Below are 20161 nucleotides of genomic sequence, written 5' to 3' on the forward strand. Positions count from 1 at the left end.
CCAGGATTTTTTAAGAACTTTACTATGTATAAAATACTGTCTGAGGTCCTGAGGCTACAAAGAAAATTGACAGTCTTTATTCTCATGGAGCTTACAGTCTATTTTGAGTGATAAAATAATTTATATCTAAATCTCATGACATACTTATGGTTGTGCTGCTAAATGGCAATAGGCTTTCTAAATAGTGACTAAGCCTGTATTGTATTCTTTAATTTTCTTCACACTTACTCTGAAATGCAAAAGAATAGAGAAGTGGAGCTAGACTTTAGTCTTTAGACAATAAGATTTAAAATCATCTCTCATAAATCAAGAGTTGTACTTTTACATTTATCAGCATTTAGCTTTCTTTTGCAAAACATTTGTGACTTTGAATACTATAATGTCCTTCATTGGTGTGAATACATATGAAATTGTCATTTTAAGGAAATTGAGAATATTTTCTAAAATTGACTGTTTGTATTTATTGGTTTTTGCTTTCAGAAACCTCTGGTATTAGCTATTAGAATGATACTATAAATATTATCTCTGTTCAGTTTTTGCTAAGGAAAATAAGGATGTCAAAACGTCATAAAAGTAACATGAACTTCCTTTTTAACAAACAAAATAAAGAATTTAAAAGGTAGCTTATTTATTCATCTTTTAGCTTCTTTGAACAAGACTATTTTCTGGAAGTTTTTTCACTAAGTTTATTTTAAATTATTCTCCAAATCTCTCCAAAACAACTGGAAGGAATAAATAACTTCAAAATTTCAATTGAAATGTTAGAGCCTTTCTCACTCTTTATTATTTTGCATTGATAATGGAAATTTCTTTCATATGTTAGGGAGGACAAAAAAAGTGTTTATGTGGTTATATATAGAATTTACTTTATTAGAAATACAGTTATCTCTATAGTCACCTGTTGTAAAAAATGTTTATTCTGAATGCTTTAGTTGGGGCAGCCCTAGTTGGTTCAATAAACAGAGTACCAGTTCTGGAATCAGAAGAGCCGTAGTTCAATTCCAGTCTCAGACATTTGACATTTACTAGCTTTTGTGATTTTGGGCTAGTCACTTAATTCTGATTGCCTCACAAAAGGAAAAAAAAAAAAAGGAGAGAATGCCTGAGTAGATGTCTTCATCAATTAACTAAGCAAAGATGGAACTTGCTAGGAAATGACTGATCTACATTTTAAACACAATATATTCTGCCACTCCAATATTTAAAAAAAAATTTAATAGTGAATATATTAATGACTTATTCATTAGCTATTTACTAAATTATTTGACTCTAATATTTGTTACCAGTATAGTAAGCTTTAAGTTGGTTTTAAAAGATCACAGGACCATAAATATAAAGCTAGAGGTGTACACAGAGGCTCCAAACATTTTATTTAACATATAAGGAAATTGATGCTCAGGGAGATTAAATCATTTGCTTAAGGTCATAAAGATAATAAGTGTCAGAAATAGGATCTGAACCCAAGTCCTCTGAGGGTATAGCCAGAGTCTTGTCTGCTGCACAAATATTTTTTGAAAAAAGAAAATTAGCTAAGAGAAATTTTATAAGGGAAATTTAACTAAAGTTCATAAAATTTCATGAAGCTCCACTGACTCACAGCTCCCAGAAAAGTGCATTTAGTTTTATTACCGATTCTCTCACTCTTTGTACCATTCTTACCATACTTTATGGAAAATTGAATGTTGGTGGAATCTAGCTTTATTTTCTCCCTTTTTTCTATTAGTACTTATATATGTATGTATTAGTCTTACCAGGGTGTTTTTTCAGGCTATCATTTTAATAATCAACTATACTATAAATTTGGAAATAAAATGTTAAGTAACTTAAGGCCCCCCCTCACAAACAATGGTCACATTTTTTAATCCAAGTGATTATATGTAGTCTTTGGTCACATTTATTGAATGATATCTTGTCATTTCCCTAGCTAATGAGACAAGCTTAACTTGTTAGATATGTAGGACTAAATACATAATAATACAATAGTTAACCTTTATGTAGCCTGTACCACGTGCCAAATTCTATGCTAAACAAACTTTACAAATTTTATCTCATTTAATTTGCAAAATAATTGCAGAGTAGATGCTGTTATTTTTCTCATTTTACAAATGATGGAACAGATATACAGAGGTCAAATGACTTAAAAAACTAGTAAGCATTGAGATCAAATTTGAACTCATGTCTTCTTGACTGGGCCTAATGCTTTATTCCCTGCACTAGCTGCTATAAGTACATGTATTTGAATAAAATGTTTCTTGTAATGTCCAATAGATTTTCTTGGAGTTGTGGGAGAATAGAAATACATTTGAATCTTGTCTATAACATTAGCTATAGAGGCAGAGTGAAAGAGTACAGAGTGCTGGATTTAGAATCAGAAAAAGGTTTTAATCTCAATTCTGGCACTTTTGTTCAGTCATTTTTGAATGGAATCCTACCCTCTGTGACCCTATTTGGGGTTTTTGTGGCAGAGATACTGGAGGAGTTTGCCATTTTCTTCTCCAGCTCATTTGATAGAGGAGGAAACTGAGGCAAGCAGAGTGAAGTGACTTGCCATGGGTCACACAGACAGTGTCTGAAGACACATTTGAGCTCAGGAAGAGGAATGTTCCTGACTCTAGGCCCAGCACTCTGTCCATTGCACCACCTAGCAGTCCTTCTGACACTTAGCATTTTATCTATTGAAACTTAAGCTTAAGTTTCTCATCTGTAAAAAGGAATTGATAGTAGTGCCTCTATTACATTTATGAAAATCAAATGAGATTAATATATGTAAAGTACTTTGCAAACCTTGTCAGCTGTTGTCAGGGTTCTTATCTTACTGTTGGTTGATACTGTTGAGGTAAAATTGCCTTACAACCAACTCTACTAGATATCAAATAATTAAACTTTAAATGGAAGCCAGACTGCTTTTTACCAAATACTTTTTAATGATAAATAATGTCAAGTTCAAGTGATTTATGCTCACTTCAGCACTGTGCAGCAATTTTCATTTCAAAATACTTATTTGAAGTCTAATAAAAGAAAAGATTCATATTTGATAGCTATCTTCTCATTTTAGAGAACTCTGTACTTATTTCTTTGGGCCCTGAAAAGTATTACAAAGCTTACTGTTTATGGGCTGAGGCTTGAGTTGATGCACTGAGGTCTCAAGCACATGAAGCTAAATAGTAATTGGACCATACTCTATTAATATATATGCTTGGAGAAAGAATGGCCCCCGCCCACTCTTTGTGCAAGTCCTGATGTGTTGTATAGGAAATGATGATTTTGGTGGGTGGAGGCAGGGGAGTGGAAAAGGAAGCGGAAAGAGAGATTGCTGGCTGGTTTCTTGACACAGCTGCTCTCATTGCTATCGCGACCCCCCTTTCACCTGCAATCCCCCTTCACCTCTGCTGGCTGGCTTCCTGTTGTAGCTGCCCATATTTCTATCGCAATCCCCCTTCACCTCAAAAAGAATAAGGATTGAAGATTTTTCCCTTAATCTGAATTCCTGACTCCCGCTGATTTTAAATACGCGATCATCACAGCTTACAGTAAAATCTACAGTTGTTTTAAAGAAATTGATCCACATGTTAAAAACCAATTGGACAGAAAATTCAGCTCAATTCTTTTACTACATGCTTCAACAGAGTCCCTTAATTTCAACATCATAATCACAGGAAATTAAATATTAAATATGTATTTTTTAAAAAGTAGACAGCTTTGAGGTATATATTGTGTTGTGTATATGTAACACTTTTATGAAAAAAAATCTCCAGTGTATTACTGAAGTCTGGAGTATATTAACTTTGAACTTTCATTTATGTGTATATGGATATATGTATATAAATATGTGTTATATACAGATATGTACATACTTATATAGATATAGATATTTACATATGTATGTATGTTTGTTCATGGCCACAATACACATATGACTAGTGGAACTTCTTTTTGTTTTATTTAAGGCTCAGAGTATGAAATGAAAAATCTGATATTCTGTATTACCCAGATGATCCATTCTCTGATCTCTCTTCTTTTACTTTTTTTTCCCCTTTTCTAATCTTGTTTTGAATTCCTCATGTGGCTATTTCTTCCCTTGTAACAGTTCCAGCTAGTTGATTTTCTGTTCTTGTATGGACCTTGAGCCCTTGTTTCTATTTTCATTCTGGAGCCCTCTCTTGAAAGCCCCGGGACAAAACCTGAATAAATCAGAGCTCTAGAAGAAAGATAGGGTCAGATAAATGAATATCAAAAGTGACTCCACCTAAAAATCAATGATCATTTCTTTGACAAGTTGGCATATTTATATGTAAAGTTAAAATTTTAATATATTTTAATTCTAATATTTTATGTGATATATTTTAAAGGTGGTTTGCCCAGATTGCAGTGATGATATTGCAGTAAAGAAGGACAATATTCTAGTTCGCTCTTTCAAAGATGGCAAATTGTAAGTAAAAGTGTTTTACATTCAAAAATCTCCACATCCAATTTCTTACAGCATTAACATGATGAATTGTCTGTAACAATAGTACCGTTTTGGTTGACATTTCATTTTAAGTTTAGCAAAAAACAATTTTTAAAAACTTTTTATCCACTTAACTGAAGAGCAGTAAAGGAGAATTGTTAGAATCATGTAGTGTTTTACATTCATTAGTTAATGTAATATAATCACAGGGTATATTGTTTCTCTGCCTATCTTGATTTTAATTTTCCTTTCTAAAAGTGGTTTCATATTAGCTATCTTATGACTGAAATTTTTAATATGGTTTTTATAAATAAAATTTTTTCTGTCTTGTATAAAATATCTTACTATAAGACTTTATAATCACTCAAGTTATTTTCAATGACTATAGTGACATCTGTTGGCTGACATTATAGTATTTGAAGTATACTGCTAAATTGATATTTCTGCAGTCAGATTTATTATGTTTTATTTAGGATATGCATTAGTTTGTGAATGGTTTTTCATGTAGAATTTTTTCATAGTGGAACTTTGAATCTTTATGTACTTGCTTGTTTTAATTAGATGGTTATATAAAAGAACTTTGTGCACAGTAACTATAACAATATAATAAAGATAATACTAGAAGATAACCAACCACAAGTTTTACAGATTGATTTCAAAATATTAAATTTAAAGTATATTTCTTTCTGTTTTTTTTTTTTAATTAATCTTCAAAGCTAGATAGTGACATGTTGTCACTTGAACTTTATTAGTCATTTTCCTTAACTTTTTTTTTTTTTGGAGATGACTTTCACAAGAATTTTGTTGGGAAGTGACATATATTAACTAGCTGTTTAAAACATTAGTAACAACTGTGTTAAATGTTTAGGAGGTCTAGCTTTTTTTTTTTTTTTTAAAGACTAATTCTTATATAGGCTATCTAAACTTTGGTAGAAGCAGTCTTTTTTAGTTTGCAAATTCAAAAATTTGATTTTTAAAAATTGCTTCATCAGGAATAATTAAGCTCCATAAGACAGATTGATAATAAATAAAGCAATGCTGGAAATATAAAGATAAATAATTATAGTTCTTTCCTCAGAAAACTAATAATTAAAACATATATCCTATTAAATATACCAATTAGAATAAATAAGAGGAATATAACATGCTTTGCATTCAAGAGATTGTTCCATTCAAGTCAAAGAATTAAAAACTGAAGCTTGAATGAAAAGCATAAAAAAATTTCAAGTAGATGCTACTGACAAGATAGAAGTTAAATTAGCTTGTGGTTAGGATATCAAATCATCATTTAAAAAAAAGTGACCAAATAAGAAAATATTGATGTCCATAGCAGCAGCAGCCTTCTAAGTTGAATCTAGTTTCCATTCCGTCTACCCTCAGTGGGATAGCCCAAAGAAATATGGGCTACCAGATAAAAGGGAGGAAGATGATCAAGTTCCTAAACCTTGGGGTTACATCCTATGTAGTCACACCTCTTCTTGACTCATTATCTCCTACCTCTTTATAAGTTCCTCCAGGTCAGAGGGCTGTCTTGTTTTTCTTTGTATCCTAACACTTAGCATACTTCTTGGCACTTAAACTAGTTTATCAATGCTTATGAACTAATTAACTGCCTCTCCCTCTCCTTCTTCCTCCTTATCCGCCTACCTCGGTCTCTCTCTTCCTCTGTCTTTCCTTTCCTCTCTCCTTCTTTCTCCTTCCCTCCTTCCTTCTCTCTCTTCCTGCCTCCTTCCCCCCTTCCCAGTCTCTCCTCTTGCTCTTGCATGTGCATATACACAGGCATGGACTTCTGTCAATTTAAAATCTAATTTACCTACTTTACCTGGTTGTCTTTAAAATGCAGTGGAGCAGATGCATTTGGAAATAACTTCTACTTCCCAACTTGCGCATCTCTCATATCTCCTTGTCTGGCCAAGTACCTCTTAGAGATTGAGCTCTACACTATGGGATAGTAACTAGTAGATAAAAGACTCACCTCCCTTTGTTTAGATTGGAGAATGAATTGCACAGTAATGTGTATATATGTGCGTGTGTAATTTATAAATAAATATATTTAGTATTGGGAATATATGCTCCAAAAATGTTTATATAACTATAGATGCACTTTGCAAAAAGTTTGAAGTCCACTGCAAATAAACAGTAATCTTTGAAATTACTTTTCTCTTAAATACAGTAGTAGAGAGGCATTAGAAAAAAATTCATGTTTTTTCTTTTTAAAAATATATTCAGTGCATAAGCATTCGATGCCATAAGCACTTATTATTAGCATGTTTAAATGTCTAAAATCATATATATTTAATTCTATTAATTATTAGCCTGATAGGGTATCAAATCATCATTTTAAAAAAGTGACTCAAATAAGAAAATATTGATGTCCAGAGCAGCAGTGTTTGAAGTTGGATCTACTTTCCATTCCCTGGATTAATGCTTCCTTGATAGAATCTGCAATCATTCATTATAGTTTTATCAATAGCATGTATCTACTACAAAACATCTCTGAGGTTGGGTTTCCCCAACTTTTTTAGGTGGTTTAGTACTTTATTTTGTGTTTACTCTTGTTAATTTTAAGCTTCAGCTATTTTCTGACATTTCTTTCCAAATTATTAAGATGAACCAAAACCACTTTGTGATTTGAAAGTCTTTATACACACCTTCATTGTAAATGTCAAAAATATCTTTTTTTCTTTTCTCTATAACCTTTTAATTTTCTTGACTCTAACCAGTATATTTTTCTCTATTTAAAATATATATATATTTACATATATATGTGTTATGTGTATATATATATATATGTAGTACTTCAGTTCCCAGAAAAGATGTCCATGAAATTTCTAGTGAATCCTCACCAAAACCCGATGCTGTATTAAAACAAGGTAGGTAAGAGTAATCTTGGACTATATTGTTTTGTAATTTTAAAAGTGAGAATATTTTAAAAGATGAAATGTTTTTGACTTACTTTAAAATGACTTTCTTGTCTTTAAAAATTTATGTATATGCACATATATATACATATATATGTACATACATATCCTGTATACAGATAAATAAACTATGACAGTTTTAAAAATAGCATAATTTGATTTTATATACATAGTTTTTTTGTTTAGTTTTTAAAGCAAAATTCTCCAAAATGCTTTCTACTTTTTTGTGACTTCTCAAAATTAGGAAAGATAATCCATCAAATAGGGGGAAATGTCTTTAAAAGTATTCTTAACTTAGGGAAATGGAGTGGTGATTTGTTATTTAGTACGTGCCTTTCTGAAATACTACAAAAAGTAACTTTCACTGAAAGTTAAACAGTTTGTTGCAACCAATTCTTTATTTGTTCTGAGTGTTTTGGTAATAATTTTCTCAGTATTCGTGTTTATCAAATTTATTTATCTCAAAAATTTTCCCTCATATCTTTCCTCCCACTGCCAGAGAGCTATCCCATATAATAGATAATATATATTTTTTCAAGTCTTCTGGTTCTTTCTTTCTTTCTTTCTTTTTTTTTAATAGCCTTTTATTTACAAGTTATATGTATGGGTAATTTTACAGCATTGACAATTGCCAAACCTTTTGTTCCAATTTTTCCCCTCCTTCCCTCCACCCTTTCCCCTAGATGGCAGGATGACCAGTAGATGTTAAGTATATTACAGTATAAATTAGATACACAATAAATATACATGGTCAAACTGTTATTTTGCTGTACAAAAAGAATCAGACTAATAGATAATATTTTTAAGGTCAAAAGGGGGAGGGGGAAAATTACCAAAACTAATCAGAAGGTTGAAAAAGTTTACAAATACATATGTGTATAGTGTACTACATTCATGAACATCCCTTCCCTGCAAAGATGCAAGGTGGCTTCTTATATCTCTTCTGAGCAACATTCACTTTTGATTTTGTGTGTGTGTGTGGTGTGGTGATGCTTTTAGTTGTCATTGTTGTAGACTTCTTACTTCACCCCATATCAGTTCATGTAAGTTTTTCTGTGCTTTTTGATATTCATTATATTTTTATTTCTTACAGCATAGTAATATTCCACTGAATTAATGTACCAAAATATATTTTATCATTCCCCAGATATTGGACATCTATTTTGTCTTCCTTATTAATTTAATAACATGATATGTGGTTTGTCTGAAAAGCTCAAAAAGTAATTTTATAAATTGTTAGTTTTCTTATGGAAATTCATAACCATATTTGTTTCAGTTTGGACTAGCTGTTAGCATAGCCTTAAACTTGATGATATATGTGTGTGTATGTATAACTATGTTTGTATGTTTATATATGAGTATGTGTGAGTAAAATTGCTTTCTTCATTAATAATTTAATTATCTTTCCTAAAATTGCTAATGAATTCAGTAATTTTCTGATAACAATGTGAATAAATTAATGTTTATACTCTAAAAGTTAAAACTATCATATGTTCCTTTCATAAAATGTTTAAAGTGTTAGACTGAATAGTATTTCCTCTTAATTTTTTATTTCTTAAAATAATATAAGCATACAAAAGCATGAAAATAACTTTTAACTCATATATGTATTTAAACCTAATTTATCCTTGGATTAAAAAAATTACCCTTTTAATATATTATCTATTATGGATATTATCTATGATTTTTAAAATTTTCACTATTTCTGATTCAATTATAGCTTTTGACCATGCACTTGAATTTCATAAAAGTAAAACTGTTCCTAATAACTGGAAAACTGAATTGAAAGAGGATAGCTCTAGCAGTGAAGCAGAGGAGGAGGAGGAGGAAGAAGATGATGAAAAAGAAAAAGAAGATAATAGTAGCGAAGAGGAGGCAAGTAAAATCTGATAACATTTCTAATTGTAAATAATAGAAAGTATTCCTTTTGCCAGCAGTATTTAGCATAAAGAAACTTTACTTTTTTCTTCAAAGAGATTCAGTAAGCAGTGAATTCATTTTATATAAATAGTACTTAACTTGAATATATGAATTATTATTTTTATTACTGTTTACCAAGTTTTGTTGCTGTTTGACAAGTTAATCGCTAATTATAACTATGATTGTAATTATATAGCTATAAAATTACTAACACTGTAAAGTTAGCAGTATATTTTAAAGCTATATTTAAATTCCCCCTATATACTGATTGCCACATGTTTGAAATGAAGATTTTTAATGTAAAATTTTTTGTGATTATTTTACCATCAATGTATCATTTACTTACCTATAAAATCTATGTTTGGTAAATTCAAATGCTTAATTGTTCTTTCTATGAGTGTTTCATGTAAGCTTAGAATTTCTAGTAACAGAGAACTCACTGTCTTACCAGGGAGCTAATTACATTTCTAATAGCTTTAATTGTGTTGAAGTTCTTCCTTATGCTGAGCTATATATTATTTGCTGTACTATATAGTCATTAGTATTAAGTCTGGTTTATGGAACTACATAAATTGTCTTCTTTTCAACATGATATCCTTTGAATAGAAATGTCTTATTTCTTGTAGGTTGTCTCTTATTCAGAGTACATATCTCAGTTTCTTCTCATGTGATTCCAAACTCACCAGTTATCCTCCTCATCCTTCTCTGGGTGTGCTCCAGTTTGTCTATTTCACTTTAAAAACATGAAAGCCCAAATTTAATATGCTACCCCAAGTGTTCTTTTACTAATGCAAAGAACTTAGGAATATTAGTTTCTTTATTCTGTAGCCTAAATTTAATGGAGTTTTAAAAACTTGTTTTGTTTTAATTAATATACTGCTTGATACATGGCATGTACTTAATAAATGATTTTTCATTCATTTAAGCAGAGATATCCTACTCTAGTTTCATTCTTAAGTTTGAAGTGAGCTAAAACACTTAATTTTTTTTTTTTTTTTGTGGGGTGTGTGTGTGTGTGTGTGTGTGTGTGTGTGTGTGTGTGTGTGTGTATGCATGCATGCCAGTTTTTGGTAGTGCAATTGACTTTTTTTTAAAGCTTAAATTTTAGAGCTCCACAGAGTTATAGTCTTATACCCCAGTATGATGGATATGTGAGAGCTTGGTGAGGACTATGCATTGGTAGTGTAAATAGACAGATTCTCCTCTGCTAAGAAGGCTTCAGATACATTCCTGATGATAGATTGCTGTCCAAAAATCTGTCTATGGACAGAGAGGCTCATCCTTAACTAGTAGCGGGGCCAGTAATTGATGGATTCTCTGCCTAGGAAACACAAAACAAAAGCAAAATAGAAAATGACCTTTATTATCTTCTCTGTTGCACCTTTTTGCTTCTTCGGTAGCATCGTCTGAGGACAGAAAAAGTGTCAGAAGAGATTCAGGATCATATAGTTTTGAGGCCATCTATAAATATGAATGACTTATACTTTAAATGTAAAAGCCTTGAGTAGTTACCACTAACTGGACATTTATTTCAAAAGTGCTGTGCTAACCCCTGGAGATATAAAAAAGGCAAACAAACCAGTTCTTGCTCTCAAGTAGCTCACAGTCCTTTGGGGGAGACAATATGCAAAACAATCAAAAAGGATTTCTTGTAGAAGGTAACTTATAGCTGGAACATTAAGAAAATAAGGAAAGTCAGGAGACAGATGAGGAGAGAGAGAATTTCAGGTAGGGGAAGTTGTGGAAAATGCCCATAAGTCAGGAAAAGGAATGTCTTTGAGGAACAGGAAAGAGGCTGGTATCAGTCCATTGTAAAATAAGTTGGCTAGGGAGGGAAGAGTAAGGAGTAAAAAGACTGGAAGGGAAAAAAAAGGAATAGCTTGTGAAGGGATATAAACATATAACAGAATTTCATATTTGACCTTGGGAACGATAAAGGGCCTCTTGAACTTGTTGAATCCAGAAGAGTAGTATGGTCAGACCTGTACTTTAGGGAGATTAATTTGATCTCTATGTGGGGCTTGGAATGGAATAGGATAGGGCATAAATCAAGGAGACCAACCAGCAAACTATTGTGCCATTCCTGTCATGATTTGATGAGATCCTACTCTAGCATGCTAATAGAGGAAAAGAGGGACAAGTATGGTTGATGTGACTAAAGTATTAACAGTACTTGGAAGTGGATAGAATACATGATGGTGAGAGAAAGTGAAGAATTAAGAATAAAACCCAAGTTGTAACCCTGAGTGACTGGAACGATGGTATTAATCTCAAAGAAAAAGGGAAATTCAAAAGAGGGGAGGGTTTGTGGGAAAGAGAGTGAGTTTTGTTTTGGATATGTTGAATTTAAGGTATCTATACCATATCCAGGCTGAAATGTCTAGTGGGCAGGTTGAGATTTTAGATTAGATACTGGGATTAGATAAATAAGTCCCAGCATCATTAGCATAATAATGATGATTGAATTCATTGGAGCAAATAAGATCATGGAGCAAAAAAAGCTTCTAGGGAAAAGAGCTTTGGGGAGCTTCCACTTTAGTTAGTTACTAGTTGTAGTGTTCTGCTAAGCTTTCTGGAGGTCTCCAGACCAGTCTTGTTTTCAGCAGAATAATCACCACAAGAATGGTCAGGAATAAAGTCCAAAGTTGTTATTATCTTCTTCACAGTCTGTCTTCTTTGCCTGGGGCCAGGCTAGCTTTCTGGAGGCCCTCCTCTGGAATGCGTTTTGGTTTCAGTAGAGGAAATGCAGGAGGACAGGCCCGCCACCACAATGGTGGGAGATGGAATGTCTCTCTCCCAGTTCTTGTTGGCTATTATATACTCTATAATAAGTACATCATCATAGGTGTCGATCTTGTAGAATAGATGTCAATCTTATTAACTATATTAAGTACTAAGTACATGTAAACTAGAGAATCATTATATTAATTCCACTGAGTTAACACCTTGTTTCAAGTATACTTCTCCAGAGTTCTGCCCTTTACAGCTAGTGAAGGAATCTGAAGAGCAGTCACACAGGTAAGAAAAAGTAAGAAGAGTATTGTGTCACAGAAAAACCTAGGAGAATGGAGTGATTAACAGTGTCAGGGAAGAGAGGTTAAAAAGAATGAAGTTTGAGAAAAGGCTATCAGATGAGGTAATTAATACATCATTGGTAACCTTCAGCAGTTTCAATTGAATGATGAAGTTTGAAGCCATAATGCAGAGTTTTTAGAAAGTGTCAGGAAAGGAAGTGAAAGCACAGATTTTTTATATAGCTTTAATAACTTTAGCCATGGAAACTGAGGAGGGAAAAATCAATGGAAGATTTCTTTTGAGAATAGGGAAGACATCAGTGTGTTTGTAAGTAGCAGGAAAGCAATCAGTATACAAGCTCTAGAGAATGAAAATAGACAATATGTTTGATAGGACAATCTGCTGGAGTATAATTGAATCACTTGTGTGTATAGAAAGTTTTAACTTGGCATGGAGAAAGGTCACTTCTTCACATGAGATGGAAGAAGGCGATAATTATGTTAGGAGGTATCTGAATCATAAAATAATAAGAGAAGTGGAGAAAAGCAAATTTAACTCTTGGTGAGTGACCTCAGTTTTTTCAATGAAATTATAAGACATGGTATGATAGTGTATAGACATGGGATGTTTGAAGGGGATGAAGAAGGATGAAAAGATTTGGGAGAGTCATTGTGGCAAATTGGTGAATCAGGGAAATATAAAAGGATTGCCTTTCCACAAGGAGGGCCCGGTTGAGATTATATAACATAAATTTATCATGGATTTAATCAACACTTCCTTCCCTCCCTCCTCCCCTAAGTGGTTTTCTTCAGCTTTATTTAGCAGGATGTGAGTAGGAACTGAAACAGTAAATGGTGACTGTAATTTAAGGCTGCGACTTGGCAAGAAGATTTTCAGTAGGATAAGGAAGCAAGGAACCTGAGAGAAGCAGACGAGGGTAGAGTTGAACTGATTCACCAAAAGCTAAGGAAGATAGGAAAGTTTAGCTCTGCAAATGTGAAGATCTAAGAAAGCAGATCATGCAAGGACAACAAAAGCATTTGGGATTTCAAGATAGAAAGAGAAGTGGTATGACAACGGATTATGACTAGATAGGGCAATTTCACAGTTCGTGAAAGTGTGCATAATGTAATGACAAGGTCAGGGATATGAACATTGATGTGTATAGGTGCAGGGGCGTAGAGGATTAAGTCATGAGGAATAAGTTATGAGTTGAGAAACTGAAAGAAAATATTAGTATATATTTTGAAATTCCTTACTATGAAGGCAGGAATTAGAGAGGAGAGAAAAAACAGAATTTTTTGAGGAAAGAAATGTCCTGAGGTTCAGTTAGATAATAGCAAGCAGAATCTTGATTGGGTGGCAGATAGAGACTGAATAAGCTTCAAAGAGGGAGAAAAGATTACTGAGTCATGGTGGTAGAAGAGAAACTAAAAGTGGCCTTTGAGAAAAACATATATTCCAATTTCTCCAGCTCAGTTAATAAGTGGAAGAGTTTGAGTAAAAATGCAGCCAATGCTGGGGGGTGGGGGGTGGCCAGAGAAGCTTTGTAATTGGAAGGAAACCAAGTCTCAGTGAGTATTAGAAGATGGATAGGAGAGAGAAAAGAAAAAGGTTTAAGAAGAAAATAAGCTTGCTATTTATGGAACAGATATTATAAAAAAACACCAATGGTAGAATGGGTGGCCTTTAAGTAGGATATTGAAAGTGGCTGGGAACCATGGAGCACGTCAGTGAGGGATAGAAAACAGAGTTTAAATCTTGACAGCTAAGGTTCAGAAGCATTGGAAAGGGAAGAGCTTAACGGGGTATGAATTCGTTAATCAATAAACCTAAGGGTTCAGCCTCAGGATTGATCCATTCCAGGATTTTGGGACATTTCTGCTTAATTCTGTTTTGTTTCAGTTCTTATCCGTAAAAATGAACTGGATTAGGAAATAGCAAACTACTCCAGTATCTTTGTTAAGAAAATGTCAAATGTAGTCACAGAGTCCAACAGAACTAAAATGACTGAATAGCAACAATATATTCCAGTATCTTGGTTTCTGAAATGAAGCTACAGGAACTACATTTCTCCATAAAGAACTGAAAATCATTATTTTTCAAACATTTAATAAACAGGTTTTTGTTTTTGCCCTAATTTCATTTTGTAATGTGATTCATTTTGTAATTTAATTTTCATCATTCCAACTAGACAGCACTTTCATTTTGTTAAATGAGTACTTTAGATTAGATGATCTTTAGGGTACTTTTCAGCTAATAATCTATCGAGCAGATAGATATAGACATAGATTATATTCTCAGTTTTGTGTCATATGCCAATTTTATAAATGTGATTTCTTTCCTAGCTTGCAATTTGTTGTTAAAAGTGCTAAAGAGAACAGGGCTAAGAACAGAGACCCTTGTCTCACTGTTAGTGACAGCTGTATTCACTCATTAATCAACTTTCTTGGGAATATTTATTTACTAGCTATAATTATGCTTAACTGTGTTGTCATTCAGATTTCATTAATCCATTTTGTCATTCAGATTTCATTAATCCACCTTGTCCTGAACTGTAAAATTATTGAAATTATCAGATGGCTTGCTAATATTGAGGTAATGTGCCTATGACAGTCCCTTTCTCTACTGGCCTAATGTTCTATCTAGAGATAGAAAATGAGATCAATTCTGTATAACTTGTTCTAATAAGAACTATTATCTTAGTTCTCTCTTAATTGCTCATAAAAGATCTGTTTTATAATATTATCTAGAATTTTGTTGTAAACTCAGCATGTTGTATTTGTCATATCCTACTTCTTGTTCTTTTTTGATCAGGATAATATCTGACTGTCTCCTGTATTCTTGTACTTCTCTCATTCTCCATAGTTACACAAAGATTATCAGCAGTGTTCCTATAATTTCATCTACAGATTATTTCAATATCCCACAGGGAATTAGACTAGAGATTAGTACTCCAGAGATTTGAACTTCAGCAGTTGAATCCTTTCCTATGTCATTGCCTATCTTGGTCTTCAAATATCTCTGAACTTTTTTATATTCTTTCTAATGGAAAATTATTCTTATAGGAGAAGATAAACAGAGTAAGAGGGATAGTTTAATTTTCTTCTTCCAAGTTCTATACAGGATTGTTGTGAGGATTAAATAAGATAATAATTATAAAGCACTTACCACAGTGCCTGGCATATAGTTAGCACTATATAAATGCTAGCTATGATTATTTCCCCCTCTCTTTATCTGTTAACATTACCATTTATCACAAGGAGTAAATATATTCTTTCTTTGTTTTCTTTACATTGGACATTCTTTTTTTTAAAGCCTTTTCTATTGTACTTAATGTTTTTAGAAACTTAAGCTTAGTTTTAACTTTAGCTTTTTATAGTTCCATATCAGTCTTTTACATTCTTTCCTGAGCATATGTTCTTTCTTGTATCTTTTGTCTGTTTCTTTTATAAATATGAACTTATCCATGAAATCCCTTTGTATATTTATCAGACTCTTCAAGACCCTACTTATTAATTGATTTTGTAGACTTTTGAATGTGTGAGTAGTGTTCTTTATTTTCTTCATGTTGATAGGTAGTGGATAGTGCATAGAAGACATAGGTTTGAATCCTGCTTTTTTGACTTTGTGTGACCATTAACAAGTCACTTATCATCACTGGGCCTCAGTTTCCTCAAATGCTAAATAGACATAATAATGGTTGTTATTAGCCTCAAATTATATAATACATTAGTGCCATATAAAGATCAGCTATTATTTTTTATCCTTTTTAATGAATAAATAGTTCTTCTGCTATTATTCTTTTTTTATTGTTGTTATTTTTTGTTATTTACTGCTGTCCTTAAAAGAATCTAGATATACAGTTTATCTAAGTATTTTCTCCTAAGCCTACCCCTGTTGCCCATAACTAATTTAATTTAATGATTTTTCTCTATAATTGAAAATGGTGGTATATCTTGGGTCTGCTAGTGATTTATAACTTAGTACCTCCATTTCAAAGAAAATAGTTTTACATCCCCTCCATTGAATTTTAGTACATTACAGACAGGATAACTGTAAAAGTTCCACTTGTCACTTTTATTCCTTTCCCCTTCCCATTATAAAATGCAAGCCACTGGACAAATGGGGTCTTCTGTTGCCCCCATTATATCTAAATTAACTACCCTGCTCTCTGTAGGTTTTTCTGGGACTCACTTACCAGTGCTGCAACCCTTGGTCACTACAGCAAGAAAATAGGCCCTTCCTTGTAATGGAAAACAAATTTATTATCTGAAGATTTCCCTAACTCTTGAGTCTTCAGGTAATTTTAAACCAAGTTTGGGCCCCACTCGATTCCATAAGTTTAAATAACTGCACTGTGGGGTTATGTGTAAAGATATCTCTAATTATGCTGACCTTGGGGGAAAATTCTGTAATATGGAAAACAAATTTTTTTTGTTGTTATTGTTACTGCCTATTTCAGTTTAAGAATAGGTCGTGTTGGGACTGTAATGTTAGTTTGTAAATGAATTATGGGTATAGGAAAAAGACTTGTTCATGAGTTTCTGAAGGATTGATTTCTAATTTTACCTCCCTTTATGGAATTTCTTTTTGGTATTTTACTTATTGGATTACTTTTCGGAGAAAATTCTAACTTAAAACCTAAAGATTTTGAAAGTGGCATTTATGACTTCTGAATAACTTAGTATTTATTAAGACTTGATATTTTAATGGCAAAACACCCTTTTAAGCACTTTGTGATAATACAGTTTTGGAGGGATCATAAAACCATCTTGTATTAATTAAATATGTAATTGGACAAATTGTGATTTTTTTTTTATCTTGTTTGGTTTTTATTAGGAAGAAATAGAACCTTTTCCAGAGGAACGAGAGAACTTTCTTCAACAGCTTTACAAATTTATGGAAGACAGAGGTGAAGTGTGTTTTCTTTCAATTAATCTCCAATTAAATTTTTTTTCAGATAATCAAATCACTAGTTATTAAAAGTTGATTTTGATCAATTTTAAAAATGCATTCATACTATGATATGTAAAGTTATACTATTTTGTAAATTGATCTGTTTTCCAGATTTCTGTTTGTACATTTCTTATCTAAAAGTTTGCTTTTTGCTTTTTTCTGCTCTGATTTTGAATCACTAGAATGGAGGCATTTTTTATACTTTAAAATGCTTTGAATTTTCTATATTATATATCTTTTCATGTATGGATCCTTATTCCAACCCCATATAGAACTTCTTTGTCTCTCAGATGAGGAAGGGGAAAATATGCAAACTAGAACAGATATAATACAGAATTATAGAACAATCATGACATAATCACCTCAGAAATTAATTTTTAGCAGTAGAGCCACAGATCATCCACTGAAATCAAAGTGCCTCCATACTGATTTCAGTCCTTTTTCTTCTTGCCCCATTTTCTTATTGTTTTTAGGGGAAAAAACTTATGAAGGCTGCAAAAACAAAAGAGGAAATAGATGCTGTTTTCAAAAACCTTGCATTCTCTTTGAGGAGACAATATATAAATATATAATGAAATGCAAAAAAAAATTTTTTTTAAAGTTAAACACAAGGTAATTTGGGAAAGCAAGCATGAACATCTGTAGAATCAGGAAAGGCCTTTGATTGAAGATGCTACTTGAACTGATCTTTGAAGTAGGCTTGGGATTAAGATGTGATGTTGAGGTAGGATTGCATTGCAGGTCTAAGGGACAGTCTGTGAGAAGTCTTGGAAAATGGAAATGGAAATACTATTTGTTTGAGGAATGGCAAGAAGATCAGATTAACTTGATTATAGAGCATGTGAAGGAAGGTAAATCATAATAAGACTTGGAAGTTATGTTGAAAATATGTTTGAAGGGCTTTAAATGCCAAACAGAAGAATTGGTATTAGGTCCTAGAAGTAGTAGATAACTATGGGTATTATTAGATCATGGGACTAACATGATCAAAACTGTGCTCTAGGAATATCACAATTGTGGAGAATGAATTGGGGAGGGCAGTGAATTAAGGTAGAGAGGTCAATTAAGAGCCTATTACTGTAGTGCAGGTCAAAAGTGATGAGAGCTTAGACTAAGGTGGTGACTACATGAATGGAAAGAAGTAAACAGCTGAGATGTAGAGATTAATATTCCAAGATTATAAACATAAATTAAAGAATGTTTTCTTTTAAAGTATATTCTACAGTAATAAGTACAAGAAAATAATGTATTTGATAGGAAAAAAAATTTTAAGACACATTGAATTCAAGATTCATATAGAATATTTAGTTCAAAGTTTCCGATAATCAATTCAGGTCAACAAGTTGACGAACATTAGGCTTTTACCACGTGCAAGGATGATTCTAAACTCTTTAAATTAAAATGCAAGATGAAAAAAGAGGGAGAGAATCTTTTCCCTTTAAGGAATTGGAGGAACATAGCACAAAACAAAGTTGAAAAATAGAGGTAGTAGGTAGTAGGCTATGAGGGGAACATAGTAGAGAAAGTCCAGATTGTTGTTAACCCTAACCTCTGGATTCACCTCAAAATGAAGATTATGGGAGAAACCCATCAATCAAAGGAAGGAGTTGAAGAGGAGTGAGGAGTACTGCCATTGTGAGCAGTATTGAAATGGAGTGAACCAGCAGGGTAAAGAGGCCTCTATGGAATGGTAGAGAATATCCAGAGAGTTTTTCAGAATTAGAGCTCAGGAACTAGATAAGGTTTTGATATATCACTTAATCAGTAAGCCTTTATTAAGTACCTACTATGTTCCTGAGAGGCAGGTGTAAAGAATGAAACAGTCTAGTTCACAAGCAGCTTATATTGTGATGGGGAAAAAAATAGTTATTTATATAAATATAAAAGTGGTTTGGGAAGGAAGGCACTATTAGGGGAATCAAAAGTGGTTTCATACAAAAATGCTATTTGAGCTATGTTTAAAAGAGGAAGGTCGGAAATGAAGAGATTGTACTTCCAGATATGATGAGTTCACCCAAAAAGTTCATATAGAGAGAAGAGATGGGGGCAGGACAGAGTCTTGGTAGATACTCACAGTTAGCTGGTGGAATATAGATAATTATATGGCAAAAAAAGACACAGAATGAAGAAGCAGCCCCATAATAACAGGAGAGAAGTAAGGAGAACAATGTTACAAAAATACACAAAGAAATGAATATCCAGAAGGGGTCATCAATAATATAAAATGCCATGAAGAAATCAAGAAGGATGAGGTTTGAGAAAAGACTATTGGATTTGACAATTAAGAGGATAGTAACGTTGGAAAGAGCAGTTTGGTTTAAATGATGAGATCAGAAGCCAGATTGCTAGTTATTGAGGAATAAAAAGGGAGAAAATGGAGGTAATTAAAATAGATAGTTTTCTGGGAATTAGGATTGGAAAATGAGAGATATAGGGAGATAAATTAAAGAGATGGTGAATTCAATGGAAGGACAGACTGGGGTGTATTAAACAGACAGTAGCAATGAAGTAATTGATAAGAAGAAAATGAAAAATTTTCTAGGAGGCAATGATTATGAGGGCAGGCTTCTGGGAAAAATTTTGAAGTAAATTAATGAATGCTATGAAATTTTAATGACTTTGATCCTAAAGAAGAGATGTGGGAATGCACTCTTCTTCTCTCCCATTTCTTTATAAATGTTCAAGTGACCTTATTGTATCCTGTGTCCTCCAACAGATTGCCCCTTTGGTCATTTCTACTCTTTCACTTATTTTCAGTAACTCACCTTCATCTGTTGGCTTGTTTTCTACTGCCTACAAATATCCCATGTCTCTCTAATCCAGAAAAAACTATCACTTGATCCTTTCGCCTCTCCTAATATCTTGTATCTCTTCTACTCTTTATAGATAAACTCCTTGA

The 20161-nt window shown here is 32.7% G+C and overlaps 1 protein-coding gene across 12 annotated transcripts in view; it reads left to right on the top strand.

Annotated features, from left to right (window-relative positions):
• ARID4B (AT-rich interaction domain 4B) overlaps positions 1–20161 on the top strand; it is a 183492-nt gene that overhangs the window by 107180 nt on the left and 56151 nt on the right. For all 12 annotated transcript variants that reach the window (XM_051993562.1, XM_051993563.1, XM_051993564.1 and 9 more), the window contains exons 9-12: positions 4350–4429; positions 7244–7320; positions 9089–9247; positions 17150–17218. In XM_051993562.1, coding sequence (XP_051849522.1) covers positions 4350–4429; positions 7244–7320; positions 9089–9247; positions 17150–17218 — 385 coding nt within the window. The remainder of the gene's footprint in view (positions 1–4349; positions 4430–7243; positions 7321–9088; positions 9248–17149; positions 17219–20161) is intronic.

The sequence above is a fragment of the Antechinus flavipes genome, chromosome 4 (genome assembly GCF_016432865.1).
Source record: "Antechinus flavipes isolate AdamAnt ecotype Samford, QLD, Australia chromosome 4, AdamAnt_v2, whole genome shotgun sequence".
Lineage (NCBI taxonomy): Eukaryota > Metazoa > Chordata > Mammalia > Dasyuromorphia > Dasyuridae > Antechinus > Antechinus flavipes.